Raw genomic sequence first — 17,829 nt, 5'->3', positions numbered from 1 at the left:
AGAATCCCAGCTTTATCATTCAGTGGTTCTTCCACTTCATCAGTTGCTCCTTCTACTTTTGCCACAGCTTAATCTCTCGGTCCTGCCAGTTTTTTGTGTTCTAGGCAGGTTTCCGAAACTTGGGTCTCCAGATCTTTTTGGAATACAACTCTCATCCTCGCTAGCTGGTGGGAATCGTGGTCCGAAAAACACCTGCAGACCCTGCTCTAGAGATTCTGTATCATTTCCGATCCCTTTTTCCATTTCAATCGGCCCTTCTTCTGCGTTCTGCAAATGTGCGCCGAGGGGGGCCAGCAAAAGGCCGCGTTTTCCGAGGCGTCTTGGGGAATCTGCAGACGAGCATCTCGCCCGGCCTGTCCGGCCTTGGCCCGCCCTTCTCCGGGCGCCCCTTCGCTCTGGGCTGGGAAGGGGAGCGGAGGAGTCCGAGGCTTCACTGGGCGAGGAGGGAAAGCCGGGAAGCGGCCTGGGAAGAGCCGGGTCCCTCCTTCCTTCCCGGAGGCGAGAGGCTGCCCCGAGGAGGCTCGCCGGGCGCCCAGGGGCCTCTTCCTCCGCGGGGTCCCGCCCATCCCGGGCTCCAGGCCTCACCGCCGTTGCCTGGCAACCAGCCGCTCCGGCGGACTTGGCGGTGCCCCCGCTTCCCATCATCCCCCGCGGACCTCGCTGAGCGCTTTCCGCTCCCTCACTTCCGGCGGCGGCTCTGTCGCCTCAGCTTCCGGCGCTCGTTGTTCCGCGCGGCGGTGGCGGCGGCGGCGGCGGCGACTCTCTGGTGCCCGTTTCCGGTTCCGCCTGCCGGTCTCCTTCCCTCGCTCGGTTCCTTCGGCGCCCGCCCGCCCGTCCTCCCGTCCTCCCGGCCTCCCTTCCTTCTCCGGCCCGGCGGGGCCCGCGCCTGCCCGAAGCCATGGGGGCCTACCTGTCGCAGCCCAGCACCGCCAAGAGCTCCGGGGACGGCGCCGGGGACGGGCCTCGCCCGCTGCGCTTCGGCTTCAGCGCCATGCAGGGCTGGCGGGTCTCCATGGAGGTGCGCGAGGGGCGGGACCGGGGCGGGGCGGGGGGCGGGGAGGGATCGGGCCAGAGACCCCGGGCAGCGCCTCCCGCTCACGGCCGCCTCTCTTTCAGGACGCCCACAACTGCATCCCGGACCTGGACGGCGAGACCGCGATGTTCTCCGTCTACGACGGCCATGGAGGTGAGCGCGGCCCCTGGGCTCGGGGGGCCGGACGGGAGCCCCGAGGCGGCGGCGGCAGGGGGCGGGGTCCTCCTCCCCCGGGACTCTCTGGGCGCCCCTCCCTGCTCGGGGCCCGCCACTCGGGGTCCCTCTGCCTGGATCCCAAGGGCCGTCTGGTCCGATCCTCTGACGGCCCCCCTCTCCTTTGCTCCAGGGGAAGAGGTCGCTCTGTACTGTGCCAAGTACCTCCCAGAAATCATCAAGGACCAGAAAGCATACAAAGAGGGCAAGCTGCAAAAGGTAAGGGGCAAAGGGCCTTTCTCCAAGGAGCCGCTTCCCCCTCACCAGGCTTCAGAGCTCAGGGCCAAAACAGGAAGCCCTTCGCAGCATGTGGGGGCACAGGTCTTCTTGCCAGGTTCCAGCCACGACCTGTGCAGGGTGGGGAGCTTAGCGCCCAAAGCTGAGCCTCCCTGGGGAAATGTTGCAAAGGGATGTTAGCACAGCCCTTTCTTGCGACTCTGAAGCTAAATGGGGCCTCGCCCTGGCCCCATTTCAACAGGGTGACATGGCCAGTTGCTGCAACTTGGATTGGGGGACTGTGATCCTTCTTGGAATTGTAGAATTGGAAGGGACCCCCATCCAGTCCAACCCCCAACAATGCAGGAATCACAACGAAAGATGTGGCCATCCAACCTTCCTTTGAAAATCTCCAATGAAGGAAAGTCTGCCTCCTTCCAGCAGATTCTGTTCCACAATCAAACATTTCTTACGCTTATTATTATTATTATTATTTATACCCGGCCCATCTGGCTGGGTTTTCCCAGCCACCCTTGGCGGCTCCCAGCAGCAGAAAAATCTTCCTAAGGTTTGGACAGAATCTCCTTCCTTGTCATTTGAATCCCTTGGCTTGGATCCTTGCTCCATCTCTCACAGGACAGCCCTTCTGGTATTTAAAGTGGCTCCCAAGTTACCTTTGCATTTCCTCTTCTGCAGGCTAAACATCCCCAACTCCATCAATCGTTCCTCAGAAGGCCCTTGATTTTCGCATCTTTATTTCCCTGAATGTGATGTTATATGGTCAAGTAACTGTTAAAGAAGAATTCTTAGGGTGTTTCATTTCTGAGACCTTCAGGGGTTGCTTGGTTATGTGTAACAGGCCTCCAGAGAATGGCAGAATTGCTTTGCCCAATTGTTTATTGTCTCCTAACTGGCTAGCTTGATGGCTTTAGGAAGCTCCCAAGCCGGGTTCAGCCTCCCTACCCCCAATTAGAGCAAAGGCTGGAACTTGAACTGGCCATTGTTCTGTTCGCAGGACTCCTTATTACCAAGAGACTCAGGCAAAGGACAGAAGGCCCTCCTGTTTTGCTTGGTTCTGGTGCAGTGTTGGGTTGCCCCACTTGCAGGGGTTCGAGAGCACCGCTGGGACTGACGCCCTTTCTGTGCTGCTGTAGGCTCTTGAGGATGCCTTTCTGGCAATCGATGCTAAGCTGACAACTGAGGAGGTGATCAAGGAACTGTCACTGATGGCAGGTCGACCCCGAGATGATGGGGATGAGAAGGAGGAAAAGGTGGCTGATGAAGATGATGGTGAGCAACAGAGGCAGTTCATTGCCCAGACAGGAGTGTCCCCGGGGACAGAACTGAATCAGAACCAGAGGGTGGGGGGCAAAGGATTCTCTTAGCTTTGTCCCGAAGAGACGTTTCTCCACTGGGAGAGGCAGAGAGGCAAACATTGTCTTGTACACAGTGAGATTAGGATTGCACCACAAGAATGGGGAGACTTGGCTGTGGCTACTAGCCTGATTTGGCTTCCTTGAGAGGCTGCAGCTGCCCAGAGTCATGGGCAAAGCAGCGCTGGTCTATTGTAGGGAGTGGGCTTGAGGGGTATGAAAAGCTCTGTATGTTCAGAGCAACCAGGTGAAGGCGGGGCGGGGGTGTTATGGGGTTCCAAGGGACTCTGTGATGGATTGGCTGGGAGAACAGATCCTTCTTTCCTTGTTTCTAGTGTAGGTTGCATGGGCAGGATCCAGCAGAGTGGATTTCTGCTTGCACGACAAAAGTCTTCTCTCCCTGCATGTTCTTCTCAAAATGAGAACCTAGAACAGGAATTTTAGAGGCAACATATGGAGAGGAAGTCCTTGCAGTAGCAGAGAAGCTTGGCCTGATCCTGCCCTGGGCCTGGAAGCCATTTTCCTCCTGAATGGCACTACTGGGCCAGGGAACAGTGACCCTGACCCCCCCCCCATTTCCTTTCTCTCTGTCCCTGTTCAGTGGACAACGAGGAGGCTGCCTTGCTGCACGAGGAGGCCACCATGACCATTGAGGAGCTGCTCACGCGTTATGGCCAAAACTGCGTCAAGGGCAAGTTGGGGACCCCCAGCAAAGAGCCAGCGCAGGAAGAGGCGCAGAAAGGGCGGAGCCTGAATGGGGAGGTGGACACAGAGGAGCTCCTGAGGCACCGCCAGGAGGAGGAGGAGGAGGAGGAGGCAGCCAACGGCCAGGCATGCCCCAAGTCCTCCAGCGCCTGCCCTGGCCCAGACGCGGCTGGCGGGGGGGATGCTGCCGCTCCTTCCCAGAAAAAGGCTGCTGAGGGAGGGGCAGCCTCCAGCACAGGCGAAGCAGAACCGTCCTGCTCCTCCGCAAGCAAGGCCCAGCGGGGGGCTAAGTCCAAGTTCTTTGAGGACAGTGAGGAGGAGGAAGAGGAGGAGGAAGAAGAGGAGGAGGAGGAAGAGGAAGAAGATGACAGCGAGGTACCCAACGTGGGTGGGTGGGTTGGCCACTTGAGCCCCACGGTCTTCCCATGTCTGGGCTGGTGGGGAAACCAGGCTTCATTGTCCCGCAGGCCCCTTTGCTGCACTCAGCTTCAGCCTTAGAAATCAGGCAGCCGCGTTTTTGCGACTGACACAGAGCCAATTGTGACCCCACGGAGCTCTCTGGATGCCAGGCTGGTCTTATTCTGGATTGTTTTATTTGATGTTTTAATGTGTTGTAAACCGCTTTACGATTGGTTCTTTCAAGTATAAAGCAGTATAGAAATGAAATAATAGAATTGTAGAGTTGGAAGGTGTCAGGGAACACGAGACTCATGAATAATAACACAGTCGTATCTTGAATCTTGAATGTCCTGGAACTCAGACGTTTTGGCTCTCAAATGCTGCAAACCCGGAAGTGATTGTTCCGGTTTGCAAATGTTCTTTCGGAATCCTAACGTCCGACGGGGCTTCCACGGCTTCTAATTGGCTGCAGGAGATTCCTGCAGCCAATCAGAAGCTGTGATTTGGTTTTCGAATGTCGAACGGACTTCTGGAACAGATTCCGTACGACTAATTTCAAAAACCTCATTATTGTTATTTTTTAAATGCCAACACATTCTACTGTGGTGACCATGACCCAGGCTTTAGTTGCCATTTGGTTATCAGACTATATAAACCACTGAGCCTCTTGGGCTTGCCGATTGGAATGTTGGCAGTTTGAACCCATGCAATGGGGTGAGCTCCCGTTGCTCTGTCCCAGCTCCTGCCAACCCAGCAGTTTGAAAGCACACAAGTGCCAGTAGATAAATAGGTACTGCTGCACCTGGGAGGTAAATGGCCTTTCTGTGCGCTCTGGTTTCCATCATGGGGTCCCACTGCGCCAGAAGCAGTCTAGTCATGCTGACCACATGACCTGGAAAGCTGTCTGCGGACCAACGCGAGCTCCCTCAGCCTGAAGCAAGATGAGTGCCACACCCATCAGCGCCTTTGACTGGACTTCATTGTCCAGGGCTCCTTTATCTTTACCTTATTAGATTATATATAAGAGATTCCAAGAGTGCTCACTTCTTTTTGGGGGGGTGGGTGGGTTCGTGTTTCAACCAGGAATGCAGTGAGGATGAGGATGGTTACAGCAGCGAGGAGGCAGAAAACGAGGACGAAGACGACACCGAGGAAGCGGAGGAGGATGAGGACGAAGACATGATGCTCCCAGGCATGGAAGGCAAGGAGAAGGTCAGTCAGTGCCTGGGCGGGAGGAGGGGTCTCTGAGGAGGAAGAGTTGTGCTCCGAGTCTCCCTCACTAGCCCAGAGGGGCCTTGGGGGGCTCAGGCCAAGCCTGCTGGCGCTTGCTGAGCTCTGCCTTCTTGGTCTGCAGCCTGGCTCTGACAGCGGCACGACGGCGGTGGTGGCGCTTATCCGGGGCAAGCAGCTGATTGTGGCCAATGCCGGAGACTCTCGCTGCGTCGTGTCGGAGGGCGGCAAAGCCGTGGACATGTCCTATGACCACAAGCCGGAGGACGAGGTGGAGCTGGCCAGGATAAAGAACGCTGGTGGGAAAGTGACCATGGACGGCCGGGTGAATGGGGGCCTGAATCTCTCCAGAGCCATTGGTGAGCGGTTCAGCAGGCTGCCAGGCAGTCACTTCCTCTCTGCCCCTTCCCTGCTAGGGAGAGCCCAGCGACCCTCCTTCCCCTGACCCGGAAGGCCCATACCTCCATTGTGGAGCCCTTTGCTCTGAGGGGCAGGTGAGGTCAAGGTTTGAATGGGAGGAAGATGGCCTGTTTCCCCCACCCCCCACTACTTAGAATAATAGAATCTATCTAAGAGTTGGAAGGGACCCCCAAAGGCCATCCGGTCCAACCCCCTGCAATGCAGGAATCTCAGCGAAAGCATCCATGGCAGGTGGCAACCCATCCTCTCCTGAAAAACCTCCAAGAAAAGCGAGTTCACCACCTTCTGAGGGAGCCTGTTCCGCTGCTGGGCGCCTGTTTCCCTTGGAGAGTTCTTGCGGAAGGAGAGAGACCAGCCCAAAGGCTCCACTCCCCTTCCTTGGAGCCCCCTCACCTATCTCTCTCCTCTGCAGGCGACCACTTCTACAAGCGCAACAAGAACCTTCCCCCGGAGGAGCAGATGATCTCTGCGCTGCCGGATATCAAGGTGCTGACAATCAGCGAGGACCACGACTTCATGGTCATTGCCTGCGACGGCATCTGGTAGGTGTCCGAGGGAGGGCTGGGGGGGGGGAGCTGCTGCCCTTGTTGCTGCCGCTGGGCTTCCTCTCTCAGCTCACACGGGATCCCGGATTGGGCTGCATTGGTCCGAGAGCAGCCTGGCCTTCCTCCTGCGCCTGCTGACCTCCCTTCTCTTTGCGTCCGCCTCTGCCCAGGAATGTCATGAGCAGCCAGGAGGTGGTGGACTTTGTCCAGTCCAAGATCACCCAGAAGCAGGAGAATGGAGAACTTCGATCCCTTTCGTCCATAGTAGAAGAGGTGAGTGGCAGGCCTTACAAGCCATTTCAGCTCCTCCTTCCACGCTGTTGGGCTCAGGCACTTTTAAGAGGCAGGGGTGCAAAAATTATTAGGTATTGAATTTGTATCACTACAAAAGGACCACAGCAGGAAGACCAGAATTCTGGGCTGGGGCAGCTCAACCCAAACGCAGGGCCCTTGGCAGCGGCTGGGCTCCGGTAGTGCCAGCAAGCAGGAAATCCCACCCAGCTGGCTGTGTGAGGGGGCTCCGGAAAAGGAGACCAGGCCTGCACCCAAGCTTGTCTGAGGCCCAGAGCGGGGGTCTTTTCCATGAGACACCCCACCATGATGCCATTTCCTAACCTGCAACGCATACAGACAGACATGGTCGTTTTGCCCATTAGGTCTGCAGTCGGCTGAGAGGCATGGGGTGTTCTTGGCATGGCAGCGTATGCCTGGCACATCCCTGGCTGGCGTGCCCTCCGAGGCCCAGGGCAAGTGTACCTCTGCATGGGCCTGAACCAGGTTTTGGGACTTCTGGGCCCAGCTGGGGGTGCCTGCCTGCCTGCCTGCCTGCCTGCCTGCCTGCCTGCCTGCCTACCTTCAGGGCTGTTGTGTGTGCCTTTCCTTCTCTCTGTCTCGCTCTCTGCCCAAAGAGGCACCTACCTCCTCCACCCATTTGAGGAGAGGTGCCCTTGTGCCCAGCACCAGCCTGCCTACACATCTCCTGCCAGCCGCACAACCAATGCCAGCTGGCTGCCTTGAGCATCCTTGACACAGCTGCTGCTCCTGGCCAGGCCCTGCGAGACACAGCTGGCACATTGAGGTGACGCTGGGCCTTCCCCCCCCTCTCTCTCTGCCAGCTCCTGGACCGCTGCCTGGCTCCGGACACGTCTGGTGACGGGACCGGCTGTGACAACATGACCTGCATCATCATCTCCTTCAAGCCTCGCCCCACCCCGGGGCCCCCGGCCGAGGGTGGCAAACGGAAACTGGAGAAGGAGGAGGAGGAGAGCGGCAGTGGCAGCACAGGGGCAGCGGCAGCAGCCGAGGCGGCAGAGGCAGCCCCCTCGGCCCCCACGGAAGAGAGCTGCAGCAAGAAGGCCAGGCAGGACTAGCAGCGCCCGCGTTGGGCTGGGAATCGCCTGAGCTCGCCCTGGACTCTTGTTTTCTAAGCGACGCTGAACTCTTGGTGCCAGAGTTAGGCCTTTTTTAGCCTTAGGGAGGCCCAGTTTGTCTGTGTCATTTGGAGGAGGGGGTTCCCGGGGGTCCCACTTGCTGTTCTTGGCAACCATTCCGAAGAGGGAATGGCGGGGGAGGTCCAGGGCCCCGAAGGCGGCCCCCCCACTCCCCCCATCCCCCCGCAGCGTCTCTCCAAGTGGTTGTTGCCATTTCCGTGCCTGTGATGTTTCTGTTGGAGGGAAGCAGTTTTTCATTGTCAAGGTTTCTCAGCTGCCCCCTATTTAAGGCCTCTCGGGTTTTTTTTATTTGTGGGATTGGCGCCCACCCCCCTTCCCATGTTGGCCGCCAAGCCTCACTATCTTTCAACTGAGATTTTTCAAACTAAAATCCCAAAAACTGAAGAGTGGCTGTAGCGTCCTTTTGTGGGGTACAAGGAACTGAGCCTTCCATGCGACGGAAGGAGTCCGTGTTCCCTCCCTGCTCCTTGCTTGCGCTCTCTTGAGGGGATGCTCATCAAATTAGCAGGTGTCACCGAACTGGGAGGGGTAGCTAATGCTGCAGAAGACAGAATCAGAATTCAAAACGACCTTAGCAAATTGGATAACTGGGCCCAAATTAACAAAATGAATTTCAATAGGGACAAATTTTGGGTTCTGCACTCAGGCAGGAAGAACCAGATACATAAATATAGGATGGAGGACACCTAGCTTACATGGGAAAAGGTTTTTGGAGTCTTGGTGGACCACAAGCTTAACCTGAGGCAATAGTGTGATACAGCAGCAAAAAAGGCTAATGCTATACGAGGCTGCATCTACAGAGTCTAGTGTCCAGATCAAGTCATGGTCCCACTCTATTTTGCCTTGGTCAGACCACACTTGGAATACTGTGTTCAGTTCTGGGCACCACAATTTAAGGTGGATGTTAACAAGCTGGAACATGTGCAGAGGAGAGTGACCAAGATGATGATGATGATTTATTGAATTTATATACCACCTGCGGGTCTCAGGGCAGTTCTGATCAAGGTTCTGGAAACCAAGCCTTATGAGGAAAGGAACTGGAAATGTTTTGCCTGGAAAAGAGGAGACTGAGAGGCGATATGAGAGCCACCATCTCAAGGGCTGTCATATGGAAGATGCCTCAAGCTTGTTTTCTCCTGCTCTGGGGGTAGGACTCGAACCCATGGCTTCAAGTTTCAGGAAAGGAGATTCAGACACGGCATACAGAAAATCTTTCTGACAGTAAGAGATGTTCAACAGTGGAATGGTCTCCCTCGGGAGGTGGTGGACTCTCCTTCCTGGGAGGTTTCTAAGCAGAGGTTGGATGGACACCTGTCATGGATGCTTTAGTTGAGATTCCTGCATTGCAGGGGGCTGGACTAGATGAGCCTTGGGGATCCCATCCAGCTATACAAATCTGTGATTAACGGCTTGGTTCATTCCAGACACTTCTCTCCTTCCCCCGCCGTGAAACAGCTTATAATCATTGAATTGTAGAGGTAGAACGGACCCCCAGGGAGATACATTCCAACCCCCTGCAGTGCAGGAGACACAGCTGATGGTCACCCAACCTCTGCTGAAAAACCTTCCGAAAAGAGCTTCCCCAGTTGGTCTGCTTGCAAAAGGGGCTCCCAGCTGCTGCACTTGCTTGCCTGGTGGCCATTCAACCAAGGGGGGCACTCGGCTCTCACCAGGGACAGAGAGACGGCTGGGGGCTGTGCGAACCACCAGATGATCCCAGGGCTGTGAGTGAGGTAGCAAGAAGGCTGGATCCTCTCCCCCTGCCCTCCAGCTGATCACCAGGGCCCTCTCCTTTGCAGTGGGGTCTTTTGGCAGGTACATCCTGAGCTTTTGAGGTGCCTGCCTGGCCCGGCCCAACAGGGATGGAGGAGGGGTGTGTGGATCTGTTTCCCCAAGCTGCACAAATCTCTGGCCTGGCCTGAAGGCCATGCAGGCCTTGGCCTGGTCCTCTGCAGCCCCATTCGCCCTGCGTCTGGATGATGAACCAGCTCAGCACTGCATCAGGAAACAGGGCTGCCCCACTGCTCCCTGGCTGCCTAGGCAGGAGGGCTGTAGCTGGAGGTCCCAGGCTCAATCCCTGCTTGGGGTCTCCAGAAATATCATAGAATGTCTACAATTCTGGAGAGCCGCAGTCAGTTGGTGTAGACAGTACCAGGCAGGAGGGACCAATGGTCTGGCTTGGCATTGGGAGGCTTCCTATGCCAGTTCCACAGTTCAAGCCCTCATGGCCCCTTGGCTCACCTGACTTGAGAGAGAGACCCCAGACCCTGGTCTGGTCACCAAGAACACAGCTGAGCCGTGTAAACATAAGACAAGCCCTTCTGGATCAAGGCAGAGGCCCATCGAGTGCCGCCTCCCGTTCTCACAGAGACCAACCAGGGGCAAGCAGGACCTGAGCACCAGCCCCGTCCGTCTCCCCTCCTGGGGTTTCCAAAAAGGGATTCCAAAGCACTGCTGCCTCCAACCCTGAGGCAGGGCAGAGCCAGGCTGGCTAGGAGCCACGGAGAGCCTTCCCTCCTCCATTAATTGGTCTAATCCTCTTTCAAAGCCGTCTAAGGCTAAGCCATCTAGGCACCTAAACGCAGCGCCTACTCTTCTTTCCCTCGGGCAGCAGTTCTGCTCTTTACCCACAATACACGGCCCAGTCTCCTCTGAACGATCCCTGCCTCTTGGGGTCGTTTCCAACGCTACAATCCTATTATTCCTCCTCCTGCACAGTCAGCTCCAAGATGTGGCTGGAGAAACCCAGCCAGATGGGCGGGGTATTATTATTATTATTATTATTATTATTTTATTATTATTATTTATTATTTTATCATTATCGCCATCCTCCTCCAAAGGTGCCTTTTCACAACCCTGACTGACCAGCTCCCCCCCCCCCAGCTGTGCTCTGCAGGGTCCTCGAGGGGAGGGGGGCGCAGGCTTCTTCCGGGTCCCTGGAGAGAGGAGGCGCTGCTCCTTCGCCCCTTGGGGAGGAAAGAAGAGGCCGGCTTCTCTGTGAGCTGCAAATTTATTGCCTCAAAGCACCAAAGTCCAGAGCCTGAAGTCGTTGACGGGTGAGGGGGGGGCACAAGTGCAGAAGGTGCGCAGGCAGGCAGGCAGGGGGGTGGATGGGGGGCATCTGCGCTGGCCAGTCCGGTGGGGGCGGCGGGCGAGTCCGCCTTTGCAGCAGCAGCAGGCGGCGACCTGGGCGCGCGCGGCTCTCCGGGGAAGCGGCGTCACTCCGTCGTCACTCCGGCCAAACTGCAGCCGTCGCTGGTGTAGGTGAGCGAATCCGTGGAGAAGCTTTGGCCCGACGCGGCGCTGCAGAGGCTGTGCTCGTGGGCGGCCGGGGGCTCCGTCTCCACCTCCACCGCCACCTCCATCCTGTTCTGCCCGTCCCTGCGCGGGGCAGAGACCTGTGTCACTGGCGGTAGTGGCGTAAAAAAAGCCGGGGGCATAATTTTATAATAATGACACTTCTACCCCACGTTTCCCCTCTAAGGCGCTCAAGGTGGCTCAGATGGTTCTCCCCGCCGCATTTTAGATCCAGAACAACCCTGTCAGGTAGCTTGGGCCCGGCGCTCTAGCCACTAGACCGCACTGCCCCCGCCCCCTGGACTGACCTGCGGGAAGTGGCCTGAGCTGCGTCTTCGTTCCACGGGCTCTCCGGGCCCTTCGGGCAGGACTCCTCCAGCTGCCCGCTGCTCCGGCTGGGCAGGAAGGGGGCGGCCATGGCGGCAGCGGCGGCGGCGGCGGCGGAGCCCCCTCCCTCAGCCCCCATCGGCGTGGGCAGCGCGGCCAGCAGCTCGTTCACTGCAACAGGCAGAGGGAGGGGGAGAGAGGATTTGCTCGGAGGTGACGGTCGGCTGATTTATATGGCAACTTAGATCAAAAGTTCTCCGGCTGGCTTTAATAATGGCACTACAGCAAAAGCAGCAGACAAATGCACAACCAAATGAAAATGTTCCTAGTCCGGTTGGCACCTGCAGGCAGACGCCCGGCCCGGAGACAAGGATGACCGGCAGAGGGTCTCTGCCCCAAAAGCCCCTTCTATACCGCAGCCCCCCTCCCTACCGATTGAGAGCTCTCCGCCCAGCCGGTTAGGACGAGCCTTGGCGGAGGGAGAGGGGCTTCCGGGCCAGGCCGCCCAGGACTCACGTACGTTTGGCGAGGTTCTCCAGCTCGACGGTGCTGAGCTCCCCGCCCTTCCTGCGGGCGCCTCCGCAGCTCCGGCGGTTTCGGCACAGCGAGAGCACCACGACCCCGTAGACGTAGGTGAGCATCAGGGGCACCCCGACGCCTGCGGGCAGAGAGGCTGGCGTGAGGCGCGGCCCAGCAGCCGCCGGTCCAGGAGCAGAGAAAGCCGCCTCCGTCGAGCTCCAGGCAAGGCGTCTCTCCCAGCCCCTCCTGGACCCGGGACCGTCTGCGTGCAAGGCAACTCCTCTATGAAAATGAAGTAAGATTCTAGTCCTGATGGGTCTAACAAGAAGAAGAGCAGCTGCATTCAATAGCTCCATGCCCTGTAAACTGACTGGCAGCAGCAACTGCTCTCCAGGGTTCTGGGTGGGGGATTCTCAGCCCTTCCTGGAGACTGACCCCTCCGGGACCTTCTGGTTGCGAGGCGGGTGCTCTGCCCACTGAGCAGCAGCGCCCTCTGCGCCCCCTGGGGGCCCTTACCCACAGTGACGGCGGTGATGACGGGCGACACGAAGAGCGAGAGCAGGATGCTGCTGGCGACCGACAGGCACTGCTGGCAGCCGGAGAGCTTGCTCTTGCGCCCGTGGCTCAGCACCTGGCGGAGAGAGGAGGCGGCGGAGGGGCAGTGGGTCTCCTCGCTCGGGGCCCCTTCAGGCTGGCGCAGCAGGACGGGGACCCTCGCCCAACCTCCGGGGAGCCGCGGCCCCCTTACCTTCTTGCCCATGTAGATGGGGATGCCCAGCGTGATGACGGGCACGGCGATCCCCGCCACCAGCGAAATCACCATCGGGGCGCCCAGCACCATCCCCAGCTGCCACAGGACCTTCCGCGTGCGCGACCAGCGCTTCTTCCCCCAAAAGGTGCAGCCGGAAGGACTGGGGAGGAGGAGGAGACAAGGGGGGAGTCAGCAAGGGGGTGTCGAAGAGCACCCCCAGGAGCACCAGAGCGCCTCTCCTAGGGGGCCCCACACCAGCTCCCCATTTCGCTTTCGGGGGCTCCGTCCAACTCGACACTTCTGTGAGTCTATGAATTTTGAAGGTTGGAGGGTCAAGGATCTTTGACAGGTGGGGCAGCCCAACTCACCTGCCCATCACGTGACATCCTAATGACTGCCATGTGATTGACAGGCACCCATCCACCTGCCTTATTTTCGCCTCCCTCCCTCCTGATAATCCTCCCGCCCCTCCAGAACATCTTTTGCTCCGGCGGGACTTTGCTTCGTGGCCACCCTTGGCTGCGTTTCATAGAATCACGGAGCTGTCGAATTCTAAAGGGCTCCCCGGGGTCATCCAGTCCAACCCGCTGCAATGCAGGCGTCGCATCCAAAGCATCCCTGCTCGGTTGGGAAACTGTTGCCCACCGAGCTAATTATTTTCTTTGGGTTTAGGTTGCATTCCGTCCTGTCATTTTTGCAGGAGAGAGGGAGGGAATGTTTCACTGTATAAAAAATGAAAAAAAGGTAAAGGACCCCTGGACGGTTAAGTCCAGTCAAATTCGACTATGGGGTGCGGCGCTCATTCCCGCTTTCAGGCCCAGGGAGCCGGTCTTTGTCCGCAGACAGTTTTTCCCGGTCCTGGGCCAGCAGGACCAAACCGCTTCACTACAAACGCCCAGGGAGGCCCAGAGGACAGGATCACACTTCAAAACGACCTTGACAGATTAGAGAACTGGGCCAAAACAAACAAGATGAATTTTAACAGGGAGAAATGTAAAGTATTGCACTTGGGCAAAAAAAAAATGAGAGGCACAAATACAAGATGGGTGACACCTGGCTTGAGAGCAGTACATGTGAAAAGGATCTAGGAGTCTTGGTTGACCACAAACTTGACATGAGCCAACAGTATGACGCGGCAGCTAAAAAAGCCAATGCAATTCTGGGCTGCATCAATAGGAGTATAGCATCTAGATCAAGGGAAGTAATAGCGCCACTGTATTCTGCTCTGGTCAGACCTCACCTGGAGTACTGTGTCCAGTTCTGGGCACCACAGTTCAAGAAGGACACTGACAAACTGGAACGTGTCCAGAGGAGGGCAACCAAAATGGTCAAAGGCCTGGAAACGATGCCTTATGAGGAACGGCTAAGGGAGCTGGGCATGTTTAGCCTGGAGAAGAGGAGGTTAAGGGGTGATATGATAGCCATGTTCAAATATATAAAAGGATGTCACATAGAGGAGGGAGAAAGGTTGTTTTCTGCTGCTCCAGAGAAGCGGACACGGAGCAATGGATCCAAACTACAAGAAAGAAGATTCCACCTAAACATTAGGAAGAACTTCCTGACAGTAAGAGCTGTTCGACAGTGGAATTTGCTGCCAAGGAGTGTGGTGGAGTCTCCTTCTTTGGAGGTCTTTAAGCAGAGGCTTGACAACCATATGTCAGGAGTGCTCTGATGGTGTTTCCTGCTTGGCAGGGGGTTGGACTCGATGGCCCTTGTGGTCTCTTCCAACTCTATGATTCTATGATTCTATGAGGCGCGTGCAAACCTAGCCGAGCTCCCTTCCTCCCTTCTGCGTCCGCTTCGACGGGGCTTCCTCCGGGCAAGCGGGGCGAGGAGGACGGCAGCCTTAGGCGGCTTCTGCAGGCTCGGAGGGGCCAAGCCTGGTTCTTCTGCCCTCTCCTTCGGCCGCCCCTTCCCGCCCCCCAGTCGCACCTGAGGAAGTGGACGTCGGTGATCTCGCGCAGGCAGAGCCAGCAGAAGAGGCAGCCGCAGATGGTGCAGTTCATGCGGTTGCAGCTGCCGTCGTCCACCTTCATGATGAGCGCCCCGCAGCGCGGGCAGACCTTGATGGCGTCCTTGTCTGCGGGGAGAGAGGCGGCAGGTCGGGGCCGGGACCTTCTCCGGCCCGGGGGCCGAGGGGAGAGAGAGAGTCGGGGGCCAGGCCCAGAGAGAGGGGCGTCTAGGCGGGGAGAGGGCCCCCTGAAGCCCCCTGCCCTTCCCACTGTGGGGGGCTGCTGGGGTTGCGGCCTGCCGGCGTCCCACTCCCCCCTCGAGAAGGGGGCTGCACTCACCCTGCGCGGTCCCCGGCGCCGCCGCCCCGGCTTCCTCCTTCCGGATCAGCTGCAGGGAGAGCTCCATGGCGCCCAGGGGCGCTTGCTGGCTCCATTCTCGCCAGGCCTGCTCGCACGAGGCCTCGGGGTGCCAGGGCTGCCGGCAGTGGAAGCAGAACTCGGTGCGGCAGTCCGGGCGGGCGCAGACCAGGCGCGGACACTCGGCGCAGCCGTAGGCGATGACCGCGTAGCTGCAAGCAGAGGCGCTTTGAGAGAAGGGGAGCCCGACAGGCGCGCCCCCAAGTCCGCCATTGCTGGGAGCGGGAGGGAGAGCGGGGCTCAGAATGGGAGGCTGGCCTCGCCCTTCCTGGTCCTCCCCGCACAGTGGCCCAGAGGGACATTTGCCCCTTACTGAGACCGGGCTCTCACCTAACCCGGAGCCGCTGCCTGCTGCAGTCTGGGGGCCCCGATTCTGCAGCCGGGAATAACCAAACTCTGGTCTCTGGCCTCCAGGCACCAGAGGCTCCTGGCCGACCCTGGGGGGGGGGGGGGCTCGCGGCCAGCTGCGCTTCTGATGTGCCTGGACGGTCTTCCTTCCCGAGACCTTTAGATCTTAATACTTCCACAATCCAATTCAGAACTACACGTGTTTCATCTTAATTGACGGGAAATGTGTGTCGTACTGCGCGGGGAGAGAGCGGGATAACTTTTCTGTTTTCAGCTTCGCAGTTCCATCCTGGGAACAGACTGAGCTGCCTTTCGGCGGAGTCCGAGCCCCCAGCGGCCTCCCCGGCAGGAAGCACAGCTCCTCCTCACCCCACCCCCGGGCCCAAGGGTGCTGAAGGAGGCTTGGGCATGGGCGTAGCCAAGGGGAGCAGCTCCCCCCCATATCAAGTAAAACAAGAGAAATACTTAACTAACTGAACAATCACGTTTGTTCTGCCCCCTCTAAGAAAAGTTCTGATCTCCCTAAAACCAAATCCTGCCCGCCTATGGAGGGGGTGTCGCAGCACCGCCAGGCGGGGAAACCAAGTGAGCCGACTTGGGGGGCGCGGGCGGGCTGTGCGCAGCAGTCTGGACAGACCGGCCACAGGTACAGGGGCGCCTTCCCAGCATCCAGGGGTCCAGGACTGGACGCAAGGATTGGACCCTGCTCTTTCTGGGGGTCTCCCTGGGAAGACCCAGCCGAGCGGCCTTGAGCGCCCTCTGGTGGAGGCAAGCGCATAACTGCAACCTCCTCAGCAGCCACTTCTGGCGTGGCCCCACCATCTCCTTCCCTCTCTCCGGGGGGTCAGGCAGGGGAGGGTCTCCCAGGGCCGTCGGGGATTGGCCACCGGGCCCTTGGGCGCGCAAAGCGGGTCCTTTCCTGGAGCAATCGGGCCTTTAGCCCACCCCCCACCCTCGCCGCCCCGCCCCGCGCCGGCCTAGCGCACCTGCAATCCGGGGCTGGGCACCAGCGCGTTCCCGGGTCGGCGACGAGCAGGCGGCGGAGCAGGTACTCCTCGTACTTGTCGCGCAAGGCCGGCTCCGGGCGCAGCAGCTGGTGCACCTCCGCGGGCTGGAGCGGGGCCGGGCAGTGCGGACAGGCCACCTGCACGCGGCTCTCGCTGATCTCGATGCGCAGGTACTGCTGCAGGCAGGTGAGGCAGGACAGGTGCGCGCACGACGAGAGCTCCGGGAAGGCCGCCGCGGGCTGGGGCAGCAGGCACAAAGGGCACTCGCGCAAGCCCCCCGGCGCCTCGTCCTCCGCAGGCGGCGCTGGGATGGACGGGGCCCCCGCGGACGCCTCCTCGGCCGCGCTCAGCGCATCCTCCGGCTCCGGCGCCGCTGCGAGCTGCCCTCCGAAGAGGCCCGAGGCGCCCCGGGAGGGAGGCCCCGCCGGCGGCCGCTTCATGCTGCTGCTGCTGCTGCTGCCCGGCGAGGCTGCTGCTGCCCCAGAGACTCAGGCCCGCGGGCCGTCCGGGCGGCGGAGGGGAGCCCCGGGGCCCGGCTCTTCCCCATCCCCGCCAGCGCCCTCATTGGGGCCGGCTCATCGCCTGCAGCTCGCGCGTCCCGGTCCGAGCGCCCTGCGGATGGAAGGCAGCAAGCGCAAGCAGAGCCGGAGCGCCCCGCGCATCCGCTGCGCCAAACCGCTCGGCTAGGACGGCGGCTGCCGTGCCAAGGTCTCCCGGGGAGGAGGGGACCCCGCTCTGGCAGGTCGGGCTTCCCCCGGGCCTTTGGTCCTCGGAACCGGCAGGGCTTCGGGGTTGCCGCCGCCTTACCGGCCTCGGTCTGCTCGGCGCTCAGCTGAGCATCCCCGCAGCTCCAGCGCCGCCGCACAGCATCTTGGGAAGGTGCCCCCCCCCGAGAAAGCCCCGCAGTGACGGCTGCACCGGGAGACGCCACTTGGCCACAAGGACGCGAGCGCAGAAGGGAGCGAGCGGGGCGCCCGGGAGACGGAGCCTTGGTCACCAGGGCCGGCGCAGGGCGAGGTCCGTGGCTTCCCGGCTGGCAGGCAACGGCGGCCGGCGGGCGGGGGGACCGGACTCCAGCGGACCGCAGGCCAAGGAACCCCCCGCTCCTTGTCGGGGTGCTGCCTGGAACGGAGAGGCGGCTCCCACGGAAGGCCTCCCCGCCAGCGCGCCCTTCCCACGGGAGCCGGATGGAGCCCCCATGGAAAGGAGCAGTCCACCCCCGAGGAGCCGCTGGGACGATGGCAGCGCCGAGGTTTCCCTGGCCTGCTTCCGAGCTGCTGGTCTGTCCCCTGCTGGAAACGGAGCACTGGGGGTGGCGGGGATTGCCGCATTCACCTGCAGGCCTCCTCGGGCTCTTCCAAAGGCGGGGAGAGGACTCAGGGCCCCACACCCAGGGCTTGGGGTCCTTAGTGAAAAGGGCTTTTAGGGGAGCACCATTCTCCATGCAAGAGGCATCGCCAGCAGCCCTGGGACGCGACTCCCTGCTGCAGCCCCTCCTGACGCGGCAGCAACCAAGGAGAGCCCCCAGGCAAGCTCTGTCCCACAGCTCTGACCCCTGGGCAGTTCCCCCTCATGGTCAGCCAAAACTGGCTTCCCTGCCCGCCTGCCCCCTCTGCCTCTAGCTAT

At 59.7% G+C, this 17,829-nt stretch overlaps 2 protein-coding genes and 1 long non-coding RNA gene across 3 annotated transcripts; 1 reads left to right on the top strand and 2 right to left on the bottom strand.

The window, feature by feature from the left end:
- The first annotated feature begins 701 nt into the window (after nucleotides 1-701).
- PPM1G (protein phosphatase, Mg2+/Mn2+ dependent 1G) lies at nucleotides 702-7,969 on the top strand. The gene is made up of 10 exons (XM_081001081.1): nucleotides 702-1,018; nucleotides 1,117-1,186; nucleotides 1,380-1,465; nucleotides 2,617-2,752; nucleotides 3,437-3,915; nucleotides 5,023-5,151; nucleotides 5,294-5,528; nucleotides 6,002-6,131; nucleotides 6,305-6,407; nucleotides 7,250-7,969. The coding sequence occupies exons 1-10, from the start codon at nucleotides 899-901 to the stop codon at nucleotides 7,502-7,504; spliced, it is 1,743 nt and encodes a 580-aa protein (XP_080857207.1). The 5' UTR covers nucleotides 702-898; the 3' UTR covers nucleotides 7,505-7,969.
- Nucleotides 6,757-7,229, bottom strand: LOC308474777. The gene is made up of 2 exons (XR_013984952.1): nucleotides 6,988-7,229; nucleotides 6,757-6,955 (listed from the first exon to the last, which is right to left on the bottom strand). It is a non-coding gene; the product is annotated as an uncharacterized lncRNA (long non-coding RNA).
- A 2,476-nt stretch (nucleotides 7,970-10,445) lies between the features above and the next one.
- On the bottom strand, nucleotides 10,446-16,643 carry LOC308473046 (E3 ubiquitin-protein ligase RNF19B-like; the record flags this gene model as incomplete). The annotated part of the gene is made up of 8 exons (XM_080998294.1): nucleotides 10,446-10,966; nucleotides 11,191-11,380; nucleotides 11,730-11,867; nucleotides 12,245-12,359; nucleotides 12,477-12,639; nucleotides 14,412-14,559; nucleotides 14,771-15,000; nucleotides 16,183-16,643. The coding sequence occupies 8 exons, from the start codon at nucleotides 16,641-16,643 to the stop codon at nucleotides 10,804-10,806; spliced, it is 1,608 nt and encodes a 535-aa protein (XP_080854420.1). The 3' UTR covers nucleotides 10,446-10,803.
- Nucleotides 16,644-17,829: the final 1,186 nt, after the last annotated feature.

The sequence above is a fragment of the Podarcis pityusensis genome, assembly GCF_964106645.2.
Source record: "Podarcis pityusensis genome assembly, chromosome: 3".
Classification (NCBI taxonomy): Eukaryota; Metazoa; Chordata; class Lepidosauria; order Squamata; family Lacertidae; genus Podarcis; species Podarcis pityusensis.
The sequence above is the reverse complement of the archived record's forward strand: the minus strand, read 5'-3'. Positions and strand labels throughout refer to the sequence as shown.

What these genes read in the sequence shown, in the direction of transcription:
- PPM1G (XM_081001081.1), top strand. Translation starts at nt 899, where the DNA reads ATGGGGGCCTACCTGTCGCAGCCCAGCACCGCCAAGAGCTCCGGGGAC. An exon ending in GCTGGCGGGTCTCCATGGAG is followed by an intron (nt 1,019 to 1,116) that starts GTGCGCGAGGGG and finishes CCTCTCTTTCAG; the next exon opens with GACGCCCACAACTGCATCCC. An exon ending in AAGAGGGCAAGCTGCAAAAG is followed by an intron (nt 1,466 to 2,616) that starts GTAAGGGGCAAA and finishes GTGCTGCTGTAG; the next exon opens with GCTCTTGAGGATGCCTTTCT.